This window comes from Monodon monoceros, unplaced genomic scaffold (assembly GCF_005190385.1).
Source record: "Monodon monoceros isolate NGI ecotype Baffin Bay Population unplaced genomic scaffold, NGI_Narwhal_1 Super_Scaffold_13, whole genome shotgun sequence".
Lineage (NCBI taxonomy): Eukaryota > Metazoa > Chordata > Mammalia > Artiodactyla > Monodontidae > Monodon > Monodon monoceros.
Window position 1 is genome coordinate 77613764 of NW_021703769.1, and position 20093 is coordinate 77633856.

General features: G+C 45.7%; 1 protein-coding gene across 2 annotated transcripts in view; it reads right to left on the reverse strand.

Moving 5' to 3' along the window:
• Positions 1 to 601: 601 nt before the first annotated feature.
• The window catches only part of HIP1 (huntingtin interacting protein 1), a 156106-nt gene continuing 136614 nt past the window's right edge, over positions 602 to 20093 (reverse strand). For both annotated transcript variants that reach the window (XM_029219746.1, XM_029219747.1), the window contains exons 23-32: positions 18570 to 18680; positions 17733 to 17791; positions 17239 to 17332; positions 10305 to 10405; positions 9523 to 9628; positions 8286 to 8409; positions 7776 to 7837; positions 5377 to 5485; positions 4341 to 4414; positions 602 to 3990 (exon numbers count right to left, since the gene is read on the reverse strand). In XM_029219746.1, the coding sequence (XP_029075579.1) occupies positions 4362 to 4414; positions 5377 to 5485; positions 7776 to 7837; positions 8286 to 8409; positions 9523 to 9628; positions 10305 to 10405; positions 17239 to 17332; positions 17733 to 17791; positions 18570 to 18680 (819 nt within the window). In that variant the 3' untranslated portion in view covers positions 602 to 3990; positions 4341 to 4361. The remainder of the gene's footprint in view (positions 3991 to 4340; positions 4415 to 5376; positions 5486 to 7775; positions 7838 to 8285; positions 8410 to 9522; positions 9629 to 10304; positions 10406 to 17238; positions 17333 to 17732; positions 17792 to 18569; positions 18681 to 20093) is intronic.

Below are 20093 nucleotides of genomic sequence, written 5' to 3' on the forward strand. Positions count from 1 at the left end.
CCCATCTCCCTTCCTCCCTGGCTGGTCCCCTTGGCTTAACACACTGGCAGCATTAGGTTACAGATGATCCTGCCGGGGAAAGTCACCATGCAGCCGGCCCCATTCTGTCAGCTCCCTCTGCAAATCCTCTGGTAGCTGTGACTGGCTCGCTCTGAATCCCCTTATGATTGGCAGCTTCTGGCCCCGAGCAGAATTCGCCCCATGCATTTTTCAGATGGCAGATTATTTTTACATCTTTAGGGTGGAAGGGAATATCCATAGCTCAAGACCCCAGATTTCATGCAGTGACCTGGCCTTCTAGATAAATTACAGTACTATATTGAACACTTAGACACTGTTTGATCACTCCCAAGGACGAGAGGATACAGAGGATGGAAAAGTGCTAAGGGGTGCAAACTAATGTTTCTTTTTTCTAAAGTAGCATAGGAAATGCAATAGTTTTACGCTTCAGACAATGTCCTGTTTTTAAGACACATTCCCAGAGGTGCAGAGCTAAGTGGATTCAGTGAACCTTGGGATATAAATGTAGGCTTTTCACTGAAACCCCAGACCTCAAAACCACTTTGATTGGTCAGTTATCACCACTCCTCTCCATTGCCAGGTTGAAATATTTATTGAAAAATTGAAAACACAGATGCAATGTATTATACAAAGAAAAGTCTTAATACCATAATAAAAGTACTGTTGGAAGGAAACAGAGCCAGTGGCTACCTGCCCTGGGAAGGTAGGCACTCAGTGAAAAATGAAATTCATTTATAGGAACTATTCTAATGGAAAATTGGGGAAAAGGTTAAAAACAGAAGAAAAAACCCAATCCCATCCCTGAAAACCTAAATGTGAAAGAGTTTGTTATAAGTTTGAGACAATTGCGTTATCACCAAGATTTATCTGAGCCCCCTCAGTTTGTCCCTGTGAGTAGTAATCAGCCTAATTTAGGGCCTTCAAACCTGAGGTAGTTGAGGGTCACCTGAAAGACATGTCTGGAAATCACCTACTCTCAGAATCGGACCCAATGATGTTTGACCAATTGTTTCATGTTGCTTTGGCTCCTGGGGTGAGAGGCCAAGTTGCCACTGTGGGTTGCTAATCCTGTATTTTGGTCTGGACCTGGGAGATGTGAGCAGTAGACAGCTGGCCCGGTATGCTGTGTTGATGGCTGGCAGGCCCGAGGTGGTGGTTTTCTATGCAACAGGCAGCACGGTCTCTGGAGGACCGAGGATGGCGGAGAGAGGGCAAAGCCAGTCTGGTTGGAAGGCCAATGCCAGGACTGAAGGCTTTCACTGGCAGAAAGGATTTCCAGAGACACAGAAAGGTGGTAGAAGGTAGCAAGAACATCACCACTTGGTAAAGACCAAGGTAAGTGGAGCCAGGAGATCCCTCTAGACTAAGGAGCTGGCCAAGAAGCAGGCGCCACCCAGGTGCAAGCCCCAAACCAGCTCCTCAGTGAGAGGCCGAAGCAAACCAACCGGACTGGAGACATTAGCTCATGATCCCCGTGGTACCCGGTGTAAACCCTGCTGTCTGCCTTGGCAGCTCAGACACTTCCAAGAAAGGATGCTGTGGACAATGGTTCTTCCAGCCACTGGGTCAGGGACTCAAATTCAGGTAGGATCCTAGGGATCCTGTTGTGGGCAGCAGAATCAGCAAACAATCTAAATTCGAGTCTCATTTAAACTCCGTGCTCAGATATAAATAACCCCACAGAGGTAGGTCTTTCCTTCAATGTTTTTTCCTTATTATGTACACTCATATCCTTACTCTAGAGATATGAGACACTGTGCTACACAATTAAAATAATGGATACGGCTGTATTTCGGCCTCTCGTCAACGCTAAGGCATCACTTCATTGCTGTCCTGCCTTGCTCTGACCCATTCACACTGACCCATGAGACTCAAGTCACGAATGATGCTCAGTGACTAATTTAAAAGGCTGTGAGGTTCATTTTTAGCCTGAGGATGTGATTCCTGTTTTAACCAAGGCATTTCACACCCAGGATAACACGCTCATTTTTAGAGTAGCCAAGGTACGACATTTTGATTTGGGCTAGAGAATGGACTAGCTTCTGAGTCAAGCGATTATAAAAGTAATTATACTAATTCTGACATATATTTCCTCATGTGAGACTGAATTAGCCTGTGTTCCTGTTTAAGTGCTTTCTTAACTGTCTTATTACTCCGGAGAAGCCCATGAAGGTTTTAAAAATTACTGTGGCTTCTTTTTAGAGGGAGTGTTACTCAGGGAATCCTAATCTGGTCCCACATACTAGATTTTCCCCCCATCGGTAATTTGGAGCACAATAGTCTGAATGGCTGAGATTCTGGAAGTGAGGACCAGCCACGTTTGGAAGTGTTGACCCATGCTGAGAACATACCAGTTGGCTTAATAGGCACAGCTGGGCCAGGGATGCTACACATCATTCCTTCTGAGGCTTGGGTGGAAAAATAGTTGAGCACAAAGAAGCAGTAAACATAAGACCGGTCTGTTTCTACTGCTGCTGCCTTGTCAGCCCAGTATGGAGATCACACATCTGAGTCTCATAATCTGAGCTCATGGGACACAGGTTTTTGAGTGCCCTAGTGAGAAAATGCAGAGAAAGGGAGTTGGCGGTGGGGGCTTAGGAAGGAGAGAGAGTTGATTCACAGTGATCAAAAGGGAGTCTCACAACCTGTCACGTAGCAACACTCAGCAATGGTCCTTGGGGACAGGTCCTGGGAAGTGCTTGTTGGCTACTACCTATGAATTGCTACAGATAAAGGAAGGAAGACATTGTTTGTCCAAGATGGGAAGGTCACTTAAATGCTGGGGTCCATCTGGAGGTGAAGAAGTGCTGGCGGGCTGCCCATCTCCAGGACATCATTCAAGCTCCTTCTGTCCTCATCCTGTCCGCGAGGCAGCCAGGGCCCGGGATGTGTGGTTGGAAGGGGTCAGAGCCAGTGGTCCCCCTCTCTTGTTTTCCGTGACCCCGATGCTCTGAGGAGCTTTCCTCTTCAAGACCCAAACCGGCAACGACAGATCGGGATGGCCTCTAGGTCTTGTTTCCGATTCTTAAAGACGGATGTACTCAGGCAGCAACGCAAGCCTAGCCATAGTCACACCTGAAATCCTGGTTGCTGCCAGCACTGCTGCTAATGGAGATTAGTCAGAATATTCAAGGTACCAAACCAAGCCCAGGGTCTTTCCTGCTGGGAGCAAGTAAGTTGGCCTGATCTTCTGGGTCTGTCCATTAGGTAGAACATGGAACTACCTTCTTGAGATTCAAGAGGGTGCCAAGGCAGACATTTGGAGAAAGGGATTGGAAACCCCTCACGTGTTCCCTCTTAGGGCCCTGCCTGGGTATGAAGGGAGGTGTCAACTGAGGGGCCATGGAAGATTCCTTCCGGGGGGAGGAAGTGTGGCTACTCTCACCGGCTGGGTTCAAGCATGGGATAAGGCTTTTCAGCCCGGTCACAAGGAGTTTCCAAGAAAGGTGGTCTCCTGAAGACCTGGGCTGTGTGCACCCTTCCTCTCCCTCTCTCTGTCGCCCCTCACTTGTGAAGGTGGGCAGAGGCTTTCGGCTGGGCTCCAGCTTTAGAAGGCAAGGCACTCGCTCTCCTTCCGCCCGGCCCCGGGGAGTGGCCTCGGCCGACCCACACTTGCTCAGCAGGACACTCGGCTCGGGGGGCCGGCGGGGAGCACCGTGGCGAAGCCTAGGCAGCACCATTGCTGTGAGCTGCTGTGGTTAGGGGCCCCCAATAGCTCAGGGCTTCAGGGGCGATCCCCTGGGAGTGTTGGCTATGTGAGTGAAACTTGGGGAAAAAAAGACCCGACCACCATAAGAAGCAGTGGGAATCCATGGAACTGCCAAAAGAGGGGGGCACTGCCTTGGCATTCTCAGCCAGGACACTTCTGCTCTTCTTCCGACTCCGTGCAGCCTCAGGGTCGGGTCACGGTTTGGAATCCACCAGTCCCCCGGTGTTCACAAGCTTGTGCAAATGATGAAACGGAAAAGGCTGAGAAGAAAACAGAAAAGAAAACGCGTTAAGATCTTCGCTCTCCAGCTCAACAGCAGTAGCAACAAGCCTCCCACCCCACCCCCCAACAAGGACACCAACTGTTTGGGGGTAAAACAGGCAGGACCGGGAGGGAGGTCCCCTCCGTCGGGGTGGCCCTGGGCTCCCCTCTTCTTGGCGGTGGGGGAGGAGTGAAAGAACACAGATCATGGGCTGTGGAGGGAGTCTTTGGAAGGCCGGGCAGGTCCTTAGCACTGGATGATGGGCGTGGCGTGCACTCCCAGGGGCTGGCCCGTGACTGGGGGAATCACACACACACACAGATGGGCAACAAGGATTTACACTCTGACCTGTGGGACGTCGGTGTGACTCTATTCCTTCTCGGTGATCGCTTCTTGCAGTGTAGGTGGTGATGCTTCTGTTCCTAAAAGACAACAGTCGCTTATGTTTCACAGTGTCTGGTGCACGCACACATTCATCTAGCCAGCAGAAACGGCCGCCAGGCTGGGCTCTAAAATACATAATCATGACCACCTATTCCCTGGGTCAAGTGTCCAGGAATGACTGGGCGGCATCTGTGCTGGGTTCCCAGAGTCAGTGAGCCCAGTGAGAATCACGATCTTGGTTGTGATCAAGTTGGCCACTTTGGATGTTCAGAAAAGCAGCCAGCACAGACTCCGGGCGACCAAGAGTCCCTGGGCTGGTGGGGTGAACCTTTCTCCACTCCACACTGTTTCTAGCTCCTGACCCTTGCTGTCTCTCGCCATTGCTACCCATAGCTGGCTCTAGGCAGCCAGAAGCTTAGAACTCACTTGCCCTGTCTGCTGGACCTTCACTGACCACTATTCATTCATTCACTACTCAACTTGATGCTGGCCTGAAACTAAACTCCTGGGGAGAAAAACCAGGCTAACTGGGTCTGGAAGGCAATGGTGTGAGTGAGTGACCATTCAGTCCACTGGTCAACATTCAGGTCTTGAAAGATGACCACAAAAGCTTTCTATTCACCACCAGTTTGGGGCTTATGGGTTATTCACCACTGGAGAAAAAAGATGCCCTGTGAGGGCTTCCCTGGTGGCGCAGTGGTTGAGAGTCCGCCTGCCGATGCAGGGGACACAGGTTCGTGCCCCGGTCCGGGAAGATCCCACACGCCGTGGAGCGGCTGGGCCCGTGAGCCATGGCCATTGAGCCTGCGCGTCCGGAGCCTGTGCTCCGCAACGGGAGAGGCCACAACAGTGAGAGGCCCACATACCACGCGCAAAAAAAAAAGATGCCCTGTGAATAGAAGGGAAGAGGGAGAAGTTCCTGGTTCTGCTGTATGGGAGGGGGAGGCCCACAGCATCCCCCCACCTCCATCCCTGAGGGCTGTGCCAGTCCTTGGCTCACCTTCTTCCCAGCCCTCGGCAACACCAGCGAGCTCGTAATGCTTTTTCCGAAGCTCTCCCAGTTTTTGACGCTCCTTTTGCAGTTCGTTTTCTAGCTCCAGCACCCTAACCTGTGGGGAAAGTGGCCTTTGCTTTGAGCAGGGACCTGAGAACGGTCTCATGTCGACCTAATCCCTTTCCTCTGTGGTTCAGGACTCGTCGTCCATGTTATCCATAGCTTACCCAGTCCTCAATTTCACCCTTGTCTCTGCTCTAATTTCTCCATCCTCTCGTTCATCCATCTATCCCAATGGCTTTTATGCTTTCTCACTGGGACCCTCTACTGGAAATGAATGATACTTTACGGTCCAAATGCCTAAATGGGAGTAGGGCTTATCTTACGTTCCTCTGATAAATCACTAACTAAAAACATACTACTCAGCTACTAAAAAAAATGAAAAATCTTGCCATTTGCAACAACATGGATGGATCTAGAAGGTATTTTGAAAAGTGATGTAAGTCATAGAAAGACAAATACCATATGATCTCACCTAAATGTGGAATCTAAAAAACAAAATAACATGAAAAGAGACTCACAGATACAGAGAATAAACAGGTAGTTGACAGAGTGGAGGGGAGGTTGAGGGGGGTGAAATATGTGAAGGGGATTAAGAGGTACAAACCTCCAGTTATAAAATAAATAAGTCACAAGGATATAAGATACAGCGTAAGGAATATGGTCAGTATTATTGTAATAACTTTGTATGGAGACAGATGGTCACTAGGCTTTTCGTGATGTATGCAAATGTCAAATCACTATGTAGTACATCTGAAACTAATGTAACAGTGTACGTCGACTCTATTTCAATAAATAAAAAGAGAAAAAATGGAAAGAAAAGGACAACTCTAATGTTTAGTCTACCTATACGATACATTCTAATCCAGTTGTAACCCATCTCCTTCAACCCCAGTTCTCTGGAAGTCTAGACAGGAACCAAATACAATGGTTCTGGCATTTTTGAGGGGTTGGTATAACTATTGTGCAGGAAAAGGTACAATCTCACTAAAGGAAGGGTTGGTTCTTGGCTATTCCTCCTCCTCATTAATTATTTTATTTATTACTGCAAGAAATATTTGCTGAGCTCCCATAATGGACCCCAGGCTCTGTTACAGGTGCTGGAGACACAGTGGTGCTCAGACAGCCAAGGTCCCTGCTTACCTGCTAACCCCTTACCTCATGGGGGGATGAGACAAACTAATGAACAAGAAAAGACCTGATCATGAAGCAAATGACACAGGGCGACTTAGTGATAAAGACTAAGGGTGGGCAGCAAAGGCTACTCTCAGGAAGTAACTTTTGACCGGGAGAGAGTCATGAGGTGAGGTTGGAGCAATAGGCAAGGATCGTTACGCCTGCGGCCCACGGGCCAGGGGAAGGAGTCTGGGTATTACTCCAAGTCCAAAGGAAGCCAGAGGAAGCTTTTAAGCAGGGACCTGACATGTCGTCATTTACATTTTTACAATATGTTGAGGCTGAATGCATTGAAGATGGGCAGAGTGGAAGCAACTAGACCCAGTAAGGTGGTTTGTTTTTTTTTGCTTTTTAAACTTTTTATTATGGAAAATGTAAAACATATACAGAAGGATGGAGACTGGTACAGTGAACCCCACCATATACCTTTCATGTTGCTCCATCAACTACCAACTCGTGGCCAGACTTGTCTCAGCAATACTCTTTCCTGTTCTCCCTGCCCCGCCATGGGATAATTCTAAAACACATACTTGCATACGATGTAGGTAAGTTGCTTCTGCAGTAGCTCAGCAGAGACAACAGAACTGAGCCCAGTTCTTTCAGTGTCTACAGACACCTGGCACATGACTTTTCCTAAAAATGCTGAGTATAGACTTCACCAGTCTCAAGCTGGACTTTACCCCAGGACTGTGACCAGAAATTCTAGAACAAGGATGTCAGGTATTCTCCAGGATCCTATTTTGCATGGGATAACTTTACTAAAACTGAGAAATGGCATCGCCTTTGATGGGTTAACAGTGGATTGACCTTTTTAAAAAAAAAACCTGAAGGTCATATACAAATAATTCATATTGAAAGTTTTCAAAAAATTTTCATTATAAGACTATTAAGTACCAGTTTATGGTCCGCTTAGGAGAGAGCTGATGACATTTTGAGGGATGCCAGACCAAGACGGGTGGGCAAGAGTTAAGATTCTGATCTTTACCAATGACCTCTGTCCACCTCCGCTGTTTCTTCCAGCATCACTTACTGTTCATTCTTGGGGTGATATGTACCTCTGTGTTCATTTCCCCCGCGAGTTTCTCTCTGACTTCTCCCCATGGGAATAATATGTGGGGTCAGTGTCATAGGCAATGGAGTCTGACCAGACTTAGAGATGGAGTTCCTACCTGGGAATCCATCTCCTGGCGTTTGATCTGGGTCAGCGTCATGCTTGAGAAGTCCATGCTGTCTGCAATGATGGAAATAGGAGGGTCTTGTCGAATGACACCCCAGCTGACACTTACCTGAGAGGTGGCCGGTGCCAACGCTCTGCTGAAATGCTTGGTTTGTCATTTACCAACATACGCGTGAATGTAAGTGAGGGGTGGAGAGGGAGGAAGACAGTGACAGGGTAACTAGGGTCAGACCCCACCCCAATGGACAATCAGGCCTGCGGAGTCATTTCTCTGAATTCAGAGAAATAGCTAAATGGAAAATCTAGCTAAGGCCTGTCCCTAGAGTGATCAATAGCATGCTTATGTGGTGTCTCAACTTTTGAGAAGGTAAGTTTGAATGTATAAAGATGAAAAATAAGACAGAATTTGGAAACAGGACTGTGGGAAATCGGAATCGTGGAGAAGAATGTAATGAGCAGCCACATAGGATGGATGAGAAAAGCATTGCTTCTGAAAGGCTACCTGTGTCCTCGATCTGTGATTTGCCAGAAATGGTTGAGGCCACAACTGCGGCGGTGGCCTGGTTCACGCCCCGAGAGGCCTGCTGCAGCTGGGCCAGGTTTGGGCTGTCCTTATCAGCTTTCACCTGCCAGGACCAAGCAGATTTAGTGTCACACAACATAGAGCAGCAAGGATGGAATCAGATACTCGGTCTGATGGTTCTTGACAAATATATGGGCTCTGCTGTGGTCACCAATCAACTTCTCAAAAATCGCTACCTAGGGGGTCAACTCCTGGCATCTCTCTCTAATATCAAAAATCATTTCTGGGGCTTCCCTGGTGGCACAGTTGTTAAGAATTCACCTGCCAATGCAGGGAACACAGGGAACATGCAACTAAGCCCATGTGCCACAACTACCGAGCCTGCACTCTAGAGCCTGCAAGCCACAACTACTGAAGCCCGCGAGCCACAAGTACTGAAGCCCGCGAACCACAACTACTGGAGCCCGCGAGCCACAACTACTGAAGCCCGTGTGCCTAGAGCCTGTGCTCCGCAACAAGAGAAGCCACTGCAGTGAGAAGCCCACGCACCACAACGAAGAGTAGCCCCAGCTCGCTGCAACTAGAGGAAGCCCGCACTCAGCAACGAAGACCCAACACAGCCAAAATTAATAAATAAATTAAATAAATAAATTAAAAACAAAATCATTCCTGACTTATTTGCTTGGTGGCCTCGAACTCTAGCTTTATCACTTATTTTGGGACAACAATAAATAAGGACAGTAAAAAAACACTCCCTGGGGAACTCTACAACTCATGGAAGGATTTTGGTGACGAGCTTTGCATTAGGATTAGCTGGGGCAATGGTTCAAATTTGGACCCTTTTGAAGAGAGGCAGACATTAATTGTGGAAATTCAGAGCCAAGCCAGGTAACCAGCTTACTGGGCCGGCATTTTCCTTATTTGAGCGCTCCTTGAATGTACGATTGCTCATCAGAGGTTGGCATGGCTGGACCCTTAAAGGCCACTTGCAATGAAAATGATGAAGACAAAAGGCATGCACGTGGAGAGGTGGGTTAGAGGGGCTCCCCGCCGAAAGGCTTTTAAGGGACCCTTGGAGACAGAATTTTTATCTGGGACTCAACCTACCTGGATACTGGATAAATAATCAGTTCTTGGGGCCAGTGCCATGGTCCAGGTATATTTTCTAACCCAGTCAGAACTTACAGTGTCCTGGGGAGCCCAACACAGGTCCTACCTTGGATGCGGCCACAAGCTGGGCGGTGCTAGCAGCAATTTCATGCGAACAGACCATCAGCTCCTCAAATTTCCCTCGGCCTTGTACCACCAGATCAGCTGCATCCCTGATAGGAGAGAACCAGACGGGTTATGAAACTGACAGCTGCAACCCCTAATGACCTCACCTTTAGACCACTCCCATCACCCTGGCAGACAGGGAGCTCAGCCAGCCTGCCCCACCCCCTGTGTTGCTCCAGGAGACCCAGACTCCTTTTTTTTTTGAAATTAATTTTTTTTATACAGCAGGTTCTTATTAGTTATCTATTTTATACATATTAGTGTATACATGTCAATCCCAATCACCCAATTCATCCCACCACCACCACCCCCCGCTTTCCCCCGTTGGTGTCCATACGTTTGTCCTCTACATCTGTGTCTCTATTTCTGCCTTGCAAACCAGTTCATCTGTACCATTTTTCTAGATTCCACATATATGCGTGAATATACAATATTTGTTTTTCTCTTTCTGACTTACTTCACTCTGTATGACAGTCTCTAGGACCATCCACGTCTCTACAAATAACCCAGTTTCGTTCCTTTTTATGGCTAATATTCCATCGTATATATGTACCACATCTTCTTTATATTCAGACCCAGACTCCCTTTTAAACTTTCAGTCCTATTAACTTCCCTATCAACAGTTCATTTCTAGGGGGAAGATTCTTCCCCTTAGTTGTTCTCTGGGGTGGATCATTGGAAAGCTGGGTGAAGTGAGCAGCCTTGGGACGGATGGATACTTACACCATGACAGTGGCTCCCCAGCCCACAGCTTTAGAGGCCGAGATAAGTCCTTCCGTCCATCGAGAATTCTTGGCATAAAACTCTTTAGGGGATGCTGTACCCTAGGGAAGTGAAAAATACTATTAGCTATCTTTTATCGTGTGCCTACTATGTGCCAGGTGCTTTTATATATATTATCCCATGCAGTCTTCACAGTAACCCCGAGGGGTGAGCATTATTATTCCCATTTTTAAAGATGAGAAAACTAAGATTCAGAGAGTCAAAAATACTTTCCCTAAGGATATGCAGGAAATAAATGGAAATAAATCCTAGGCTTTTCTGACTCCAAAGCCTGTAGCATTTCTGTCACATCCCAATATCTCTATATTGTATATATAAGAATATATATATTATTTATATGTATACACAAATAACTTATGATCTGAGGGGAGTCTAGCCACTCTCTGTGATCTACCAAAAGAGGACAGTGAGCACACAGTGAGTGATTAAAAAAATAATTGCTGAGGGGTGGGGGAGGGAATTGGAGGAAGGGAGACAAAAGGTGTAACTTCCAGTTATAAATAAGTACTAGGGATGTAATGTACAACATGAAAAATATAATGAACACTGCTGTATGTTATACATGAAAGATACTGAGACTAAATCCTAAGAGTTCTCATCACAAGGAAAAAACTTGTTTCCTTTCTTTCATTTTGTATCTATAAGAGATGACGGTTGTTCACTAAACTTACTGGGATAATCGCTTCATATGCGTTAAGTCAAAGCGTTATGTTGTACACCTTAAACTGATACAGCGCTGTGTGTCAATTATATCTCAATAAAACTGAAAGAAAAATATAATAATTCCTACTTGGAATTTTAAAATGCTTTTATGCTTCAGACGTACCTGACAGTCTGAGAATCTACAGATACTCCTTGCTCAGTCCCTCCTTCTATTTTGGGGGCAGAAAACATCACCTCTCGGACTGATAAAAAGCGCCACCAAAGCAGATATAGCTCTGTTCTTTTGTTTTTAAATTTAATTTTACTTATTTTTTTATACAGCAGGTTCTTATTAGTCATCAGTTTTATCCACATCAGTGTATACATGTCGATCCCAATCGCTCAATTCATCACACCACCATCCCCACCCTCCCACAGCTTTCCCGCCTTGGTGTCCATATGTTTGTTCTCTACATCTGTGTCTCAACTTCTGCCCTGCAAACCAGTTCATCTGTACCATTTTTCTAGGTTCCACATATATGCGTTAATATACAATATTTGTTTTTCTCTTTCTGACTTACTTCACCCTGTATGACAGTCTCTAGATCCATCCACGTCTCAACAAATGACCCAATTTCGTTCCTTTTTATGGCTGAGTAATATTCCATTGTATATATATACCACAACTTCTTTATCCATTCATCTGTCGATGGACATTTAGGTTGCTTCCATGTCCTGGCTACTGTAAATAGTACTGCAGTGAACACTGGGGTGCATGTGTGTTTTTGAATTATGGTTTTCTCTGGGTATATGCCCAGTAGTGGGATTGCTGGATCATATGGTAATTCTACTTTTAGTTTTTTAAGGAACCTCCATACTGTTCTCCATAGTGGCTGCATCAATTTACATTCTCGCCAGCAGTGCAAGAGGGTTCCCTTTTCTCCATACCCTCTCCAGCATTTGATGTTTGTAGGCTTTTTGATGATGCCCATTCAAACTGGTGTGAGGTGATACCTCATTGTAGTTTTGATTTGCATTTCGCTCATAATTAGTGATGTTGAGCAGTTTTTCATGTGCTTCTTGGCCATCTGTATGTCTTCTTTGGAGAAATGTCTACTTAGGTCTTCTGCCCATTTTTGGATTGGGTTGTTTCTTTAATAATGAGCTGCATGAGCTGTTTACATATTTTAGAGATTAATCCTTTGTCCATTGATTCGTTTGCAAATATTTTCTCCCATTCTGAGGGTTGTCTTTTCATCTTGTTTATGGTTTCCTTTGCTGTGCGAAAGCTTTGAAGTTTCATTAGGTCCCATTTGTTTATTTTTGTTTTTATTTCCACTACTCTAGGAGGTGGATCAAAAAAGATCTTGCTGTGATTTATGTCAAAGAGTGTTCTTCCTATGTTTTCCTCGAAGAGTTTTATAGGGTCTGGTCTTACATTTAGGTCTCGAATCCATTTTGAGTTTATTTTTGTGTATGGTGTTAGGGAGTGTTCTAATTTCGTTCTTTTACAGGTAGCTGTCCAGTTTTCCCAGCAACACTTATTGAAGAGACTGTCTTTTCTCCATTGTATATCCTTGCCTCCTTTGTCATAGATTAGTTGACCACAGGTGTGTGGGTTTATCTCTGGGCTTTCTATCTTGTTCCATTGATCTATGTTTCTGTTTTTGTGCCAGTACCATATTGTCTTGGTTACTGTAGCTTTGTAGTATAGTCTGAAGTCAGGGAGTCTGATTCCTCCAGTTCCGTTTTTTTCCCTCAAGACTGCTTTGGCTATTCGGGGTCTTTGGTGTCTCCATACAAATTTTAAGATTTTTTGTTCTAGTTCCGTAAAAAATGGCATTGGTAATTTGATAGGGATTGCATTGAATCTGTAGATTGCTTTGGGTAGTATAGTCATTTTCACAATATTGATTCTTCCAATCCAAGAACATGGTATATCTCTCCATCTGTTGGTATCATCTTGAATTTCTTTCATCAGTGTCTTATAGTTTTCTGCATACAGGACTTTTGTATGTTTATTCATACAAAATAAACCTAGATAGGTTTATTCCTAGGTATTTTATTCTTTTTGTTGCAATGGTAAATGGGAGTGTTTCCTTATTTACTCTTTCAGACTTTTCATCATTAGTGTATAGGAATGCAAGAGCTTTCTGTGCATTAATTTTGTATTCTGCAACTTTTCCAAATTCATTGATTAGCTCTAGTAGTTTTCTGGTGGCATCTTTAGGATTCTCTATGTATAGTATCACGTCATCTGCAAACAGTGACAGTTTTACTTCTCCGTTTCCAATTTGTATTCCTTTTATTTCTTTTTCTTCTCTGATTGCTGTGGCTAGGACTTCCAAAACTATGTTGAATAATAGTGGTGAGAGTGGACATCCTTGTTCCTGATCTTAGAGGAAATGCTTTCAGTTCTTCACCATTGAGAATGATGTTTGCTGTGGGTTTGTCATATGTGGCCTTTATTATGTTAAGGTAGGTTCCCTCTATGCCCACTTTCTGGAGAGTTTTTATCATAAATGGGTGTTGAATTTTATCAAAAACATTTTCTGCATCTATTGAGATGATCATATGATTTTTATTCTTCAGTTTGTTAATATGGTGTATCACATTGATTGATTAGCATATATTGAAGCATCCTTGCATCTCTGGGATAAATCCCACTTGATCATGGTGTATGATCCTTTTAATGTGTTGTTGGTCTGTTTGCTAGTATTTTGTTGAGGATATTTGCATCTATATTCATCAGTGATATTGGTCTGTAATTTTCTTTTTTTGTAGTATCTTTGTCTGGTTTTGGTATCAGGGTGATGGTTGCCTCACAGAATGAGTTTGGGAGTGTTCCTTCCTCTGCAATTTTTTGGAAGAGTTTGAGAAGGATGGGCGTTAGCTCGTCTCTAAATGTTTGATAGAATTTACCTGTGAAGCCATCTGGTCCTGGACTTTTGTTTGTTGGAAGATTTTTAATCACAGTTTCAATTTCATTACCTGTGATTGGTCTGTTCATATTTTCTATTTCTTCCTGGTTCACTCTTGGAAGGTTATATACCTTTCTAAGAATTTGTCCATTTCTTCTAGGTTGTCCATTGTATTGGCATAGAGTTGCTTGTAGTAGTCTCTTAGGATGCTTTGTATTTCTGTGGTGTCTGTTGTAACTTCTCCTTTTTCATTTCTAATTTTATTGATTTGAGTCCTCTCCCTCTTTTTCTTGATGAGTCTGGTTAATGGTTTATCAATTTTGTTTATCTTCTCAAAGAACCAGCTTTTACTTTTACTGATCTTTGCTACTGTTTTCTTTGTTTCTCTTTCATTTATTCCTGCTCTGATCTTTATGATTTCTTTCCTTCTGCTAACTTTGGGTTTTGTTTGTTCTTCTTTCTCTAGTTCCTTTAGGTGTAAGGTTAGATTATTTGAGATTTTTCTTGTTTCTTGAGATAGGCTTGTATAGCTATAAACTTCCCACTTAGAACTGGTTTTGCTGCATCCCATAGGTTTTGTATCGTTGTGTTTTCATTGTCATTTGTCACTAGGTATTTTTTGATTTCCTCTTTGATTTCTTCAGTGATCTCTTGGTTATGTAGTAACGTATTGTTTAGCTTCCATGTGCTTGTACTTTTTACATTTTTTTCCCTGTAATTCATTTCTAATCTCATAGCATTGTGGTCAGAAAAGATGCTTGATATGCTTTCCATTTTCTTAAATTTACTGAGGCTTGATTTGTGACCCAAGATGTGCTCTATCCTGGAGAATGTTCCATGCGAACTTGAGAAGAAATTGTAATCTGCTGTTTTTGGATGGAATGTCCTATAAATATCAATTAAACCTATTTGGTCTATTGTGTCACTTAAAGCTTCTGTTTCCTTATTAATTTTCTGTTTGGATGATCTGTCCATTGGTGTAAGTGAGGTGTTAAAGTCCCCCACTATTATTGTGTTACTGTCGATTTCCTCTTTTATAGCTGTTAGCAGCTGCCTTATGTATTGAGGTGCTCCTATGTTGGGTGCATATATATTTATAATTGTTATATCTTCTTCTTGGATTGATCCCTTGATCATTATGTAATGTCCTTCCTTGTCTCTTGTAACATTCTTTATTTTAAAGTCTATTTTATGTGATATGAGGATAGCTACTCCAGCTTTCTTTTGATTTCCATTTGCATAGAATATCTTTTTCCCTCCCCTCACTTTCAGCCTGTATGTATCCCTAGGTCTGAAATGGGTCTCTTGTACAGAGCATATATATGGGTCTTGTTTTTGTATCCATTCATGAAGCCTGTGTCTTTTGGTTGGAGCATTTAATCCATTCACATTTAAGGTAATTATCGATATGTATGTTCCTATGACCATTTTCTTAATTGTTTTGGGTTTGTGTTTGTAGGTCCTTTTCTTCTCTTGTGTTTCCCACTTAGAGAAGTTCCTTTAGCATTTGTTGTAGAGCTATTCCTTCATCTGGTACATAGCCCTCTGCCTTTTCCTCTTGTCTATCTTTCTGTGAATGTGGTTTTTGTTCCACAGGCTGAGGATTGTAGTTCTTCTTGCTTCTGCTGTCTGCCCTCTGGTGGATGAGGCTATCTAAGAGGCTTGATGGGAGGGACTGGTGGTGGGTAGAGCTGACTGTTGCTCTGGTGGGCAGAGCTCAGTAAAACTTTAATCTGCTTGACTGCTGATGGGTGGGGCTGGGTTCCCTCCCTGTTGGTTGTTTGGCCTGAGGTGACCCAACACTGGAGCCTACCTGGGCTCTTTGGTAGGGCTAACGGCAGCCTCTGGGAGGGCTGACGCCAAGGAGTACTTCCCAGAACATCTGCTGCCAGTGTCCTTGTCCCCATGGTGAGCCACAGCCACCCCCCGCCTCTGCAGGAGACCCTCCAACACTAGCAAGTAGGTCTGGTTCCGTCTCGCCTGGGGTCACTGCTCCTTCCCCTGGGTCCCGATGCGCACACTACTTTGTGTATGGCCTCCAAGAGTGGAGTCTCTGTTTCCCCCAGTCCTGTCGAAGTCCTGCAGTCAAATCCCACTAGTCTTCAAAGTCTGATTCTCTAGGAATTCCTCCTCCCGTTGCCGGACCCCCAGGTTGGGAAGCCTGTCGTGGGGCTCAGAACCTTCACTCCAGTGGGTGGACTTCTGTGGTGTAAGTGTTCTCCAGTCTGTGAGTCAGCCATGCAGCAGTTATGGGATTTGATTTTACTGTGATTGTGCCCCTCTTACTGTCTCATTGTGGCTTCTCCTTTGTCTTTGGATGTGGGGATCTTTCTGGTGAGTTCCAGTGTCTTCCTGTCGATGACTGTCCAGCAGCTAGTCGTGATTCTGGTGTTCTCACAAGAGGGAGTGAGCGCACGTCCTTCTACTCCGCCATACATTTATGATGAGCCAGATACATTTTACTCATCAAAATATTAAACAATTCTGGAACCTGAGAAGTTCAAACTCCGGGTGCTGGCAGATTTTACTTTTGATGAGACCCTGCTTCCTAGAAGGCTGGCAGTCATTTCACTGTAACATCACGTGGTAAATGGTATAGCTTCGTTCTTTATAGGACTGTTTTTAGGCTCATAGCCCCCCCTCTGGACCTTTGTCTCCTGAGCTGCAGCCGCACACGGGCATGTGAGAAAGGAAAAAAGAGGCTGATGACGCCAGCAAAGGAGCAAGAAAACTGAAGTGATGATGTCAACAAGGGACGGAGGCAGTCTGTCTGAATCACTGCGAGTTAACTGCTGTTGGAAAGAGACATGGCAGGGACTTCCCCAGCAGTCCGGTGGTTAAGACCCTGCGCTTCCACTGCAGGGGGTGCGGGTTCGATCCCTGGTAGGGGAACTAAGATCCCGCATGCACAGAAAGAGACACGGGCAGAGCCCACAGTGGAGAGTCAGCACCAGGCTGGCATTTCTGATTTGCCTGGTTTTAAAAGTCCTCACTCCCTCCCCCAAGAGTCCAGACTTGCAATGCACACTGGGCTTCCATGGCAGGTTCCAGTGACATCCACTGGGGTGAATAAGCCTGCCGCTGGAGGCTCTGGCCGACTGCCCTCCGGGGACCTGGCCATGCCCCAGCTTCTTTCCATAGCATTTGTTGACGTCCATGGGAGTGGCAGCTGTGCCCTCAGGTGGACACATATGGCTGGACGGCAGCACACCTAGACCTCACTGAATGTGTATCGAGTAGACTCCACCTCTCACTGAGCTGGGAATCAGTAACCGATGTTTGCTCTGTCTAGGGCCCTCACCCATTCTTACCCGGCCACTCTCCACTATCTCTCTCTGGAGCTCCTTTGAGGCCACGATCAGGACCTTAATAGCCTGCATTAGGCTGGTACAGGAGCCAAGGATCCTGCAACAAGCAAAAACAACAACAAAAAAGTCAGGGACACAAAACAGAGACCAAAAACAATGCAGAAGACTTGTTTTCTTTTTCTCTCCTGAACACACGCAAACTTGGGATGGGAAAAAAGGCAGGGAATATTCTGAGGGGAAGCTCTGAAGGAAAGGTGGGTGAGAGAGGACACTTGATTGTGGATCTTCTTCATAAGGAATAGGTAAGTAGTGATTCTTGGGGTTTCTTTCCCCTATAATGCAATATTGATATCATGGTCATCATTAATACTGATATTGACAATTCCATAGACTCAGCCCTTCCCTGTGGTGGCTAAGGTTCTATTCTAATCAGTATGATCCAGTGCAGGAAAGACAGATCCTGATCACCTAGGTGTCACCACGCCGCTCAGACTGACCTTTCATTCACCTCCAATTTAACTCCTGTGTCTCCAGCTCGGGATTTGCTGAGCATCTCCTATTAAAAAAGAAGCAGAGTTTCTCAGTACATCACAGGTACTGAGAACCCACTGGTGTCCTGCTACACCTGGGGTCCAACATCCTGCAGTAGCTGAGAAACCTAGAAGTGCCCACCCATGTCCTTGTGAGAGTCAGGAAAAGAACCCAGACCTCCGATCTATTCAGTGGGAGGCAGCTGGAGCTACAGTCTGTGTCTTGACATTTTGGCACCTGGGCTGATGTGCACAGAACTCTGAGAGCTACGGCACCATGCCCACAGGGGCAGCTGCTACCAGGTCCTCGAGGCAGGCAGCACACCAAGGCAGATGGCCTGAGTCTTCCATCAAAGGAGTAACATGTGACCTTTCCAATGGTGCCCGCTCAGCTTTTCCTGAGACAACAGTTACAGTAGTTGGTTTACTGAGTGCCTGGCACCGAGATCCATGTGCATTACCTCACTGAGCTCTTTACAACACCCCTCTGAGGAAGGTACTGTTATCATCACCATCACATAGAAACGGAATCCGAATCTTAGTGGGATTAACGTAACTCAGCGGTCAGTCTGGAACTTGAATGTAGGATGGCCTGACACCAAAGTATGTGATCCTTGAGGAAACTGCTCATCTTCCCTTGGAGAACTTTCTATTTTCTGTAACTCAGAGATCCCAGGGGATTTGGGTTTTGGTTTGTTTTATAGGGGGCTCTGCAGAGAACGGCTAAGATATACCCAGCGGGCAATGTTGCCAAAAGGTAGTTGCACAGCATCACTTTAGGTGATCCTGCAGAGACATCCATACCTCTATTCTGGCCGTAGCGGTTTCAATGGCAGCGGAAGTGGCAGCCATCTCTTTGTCCACCAGGTCCCCCAGTTCCTCCTGTTTGATGTCCAGGCCTCTGGGCAGGAGCTCCTGTGAACAGCATCACGAAGGCGGAAATGACCCTTTGACCTCCTTTCTACCCTCCAGTGGTAGACAGGTAACCCCCACATGACGACAGAAGGTAGGAGGGTCCCACCACGTAACACACTTCTGCATGCTGTGGTGGGACTTGTCTGGAACTCTCTACCACATGAGCTCTGCAACTCCACACTCCTCCCACCTCTATTCTCACTCAAAACCCACCTCTTTCCAGAAGGCCATCCCTGTCAAACCCCACACAAAGCCATTCAGTTGCAGCTGCTCAGACCCTGACCCCACCATTGTGCAGCACTGACTGTATTTGCTGCTTGGGAGGTACTTTAAAAACACCTTCAGGGCTTCCCTGGTGGCGCAGTGGTTAAGAATCCACCTGCCAATGCAGGGGACACGGGTTCGAGCCATGGTCCAGGAAGATCCCACGTGCCGCGGAGCAACTAAGCCCGTGCACCACAACTACTGAGCCTGCACTCTAGAGCCCGTGAGCCACAACTACTGAGCCCACGTGCTACAACTACTGAAGCCCATGCGCCTAGAGCCCACGCTCCGCAACAAGAGAAGCCACCGCGATGAGAAGCCTGCGCACTGCAACGAAGAGTAGCCCCTGCTCGCCGCAACTAGAGAAAGCCTGCGTGCAGCAACGAAGACCTAACGCAGCCAAAAATAAATAAATAAAATAAATTAATTAAAATAAATTCAGATGAGGGAATTCCCTGGCAGTCCAGTGGTTAGGACTCTGTGCTTTCATTGCCATGGGTTGGATCCCTGGTCGGCAAACTAAGATCCTGCAAGCCACTTGGTGGAGTTCGAATGAGAGATGATGAGGATATGACCTCTGGCCCTGGTCTCTTCCTACTCTGAATTTATCATTCCCACTATTTTAGGTGGTAATATTCCTACTATTCTAGGAATTAGAAGCTGCCTTGCAGTGTACTCCTTAAATAGATCTGTATCACACTGTATAGAAATGGTTGATTTCCAGGACTCCCCTGATGGTCCAGTGGTTAAGAATCCACCTTTCAATGCAGGGGACCCAGGTTCAATCCCTGGTCAGGGAACTAAGATCCCACACGCCACGGGGCAACTAAGCCCACGTGCCACAACTACTGAGCCCGCGCACTACAACTAGAGAGCCCGTGTGCCACAAACTACAGAGCCCACATGCTCTGGAGCCCATGTGCCACAAGTAGAGAGAAGCCCGCGTGCTGCAACGAAGAGCCCATGTGCCGCAATGAAAGATCCTGCATGCCTCAACGTAGATCCCGCAACTAAGACCCTGCAACTAAGACGCAACGCAGCCAAAAATAAAATTTAAATTTAGAAAGGTTGATTTCCTTATTTTTCTTCCCCAGGGAGACCATACCTTCCCCAGGGGACCTATTTGTCCCTGTAGAACTACACCTGGCA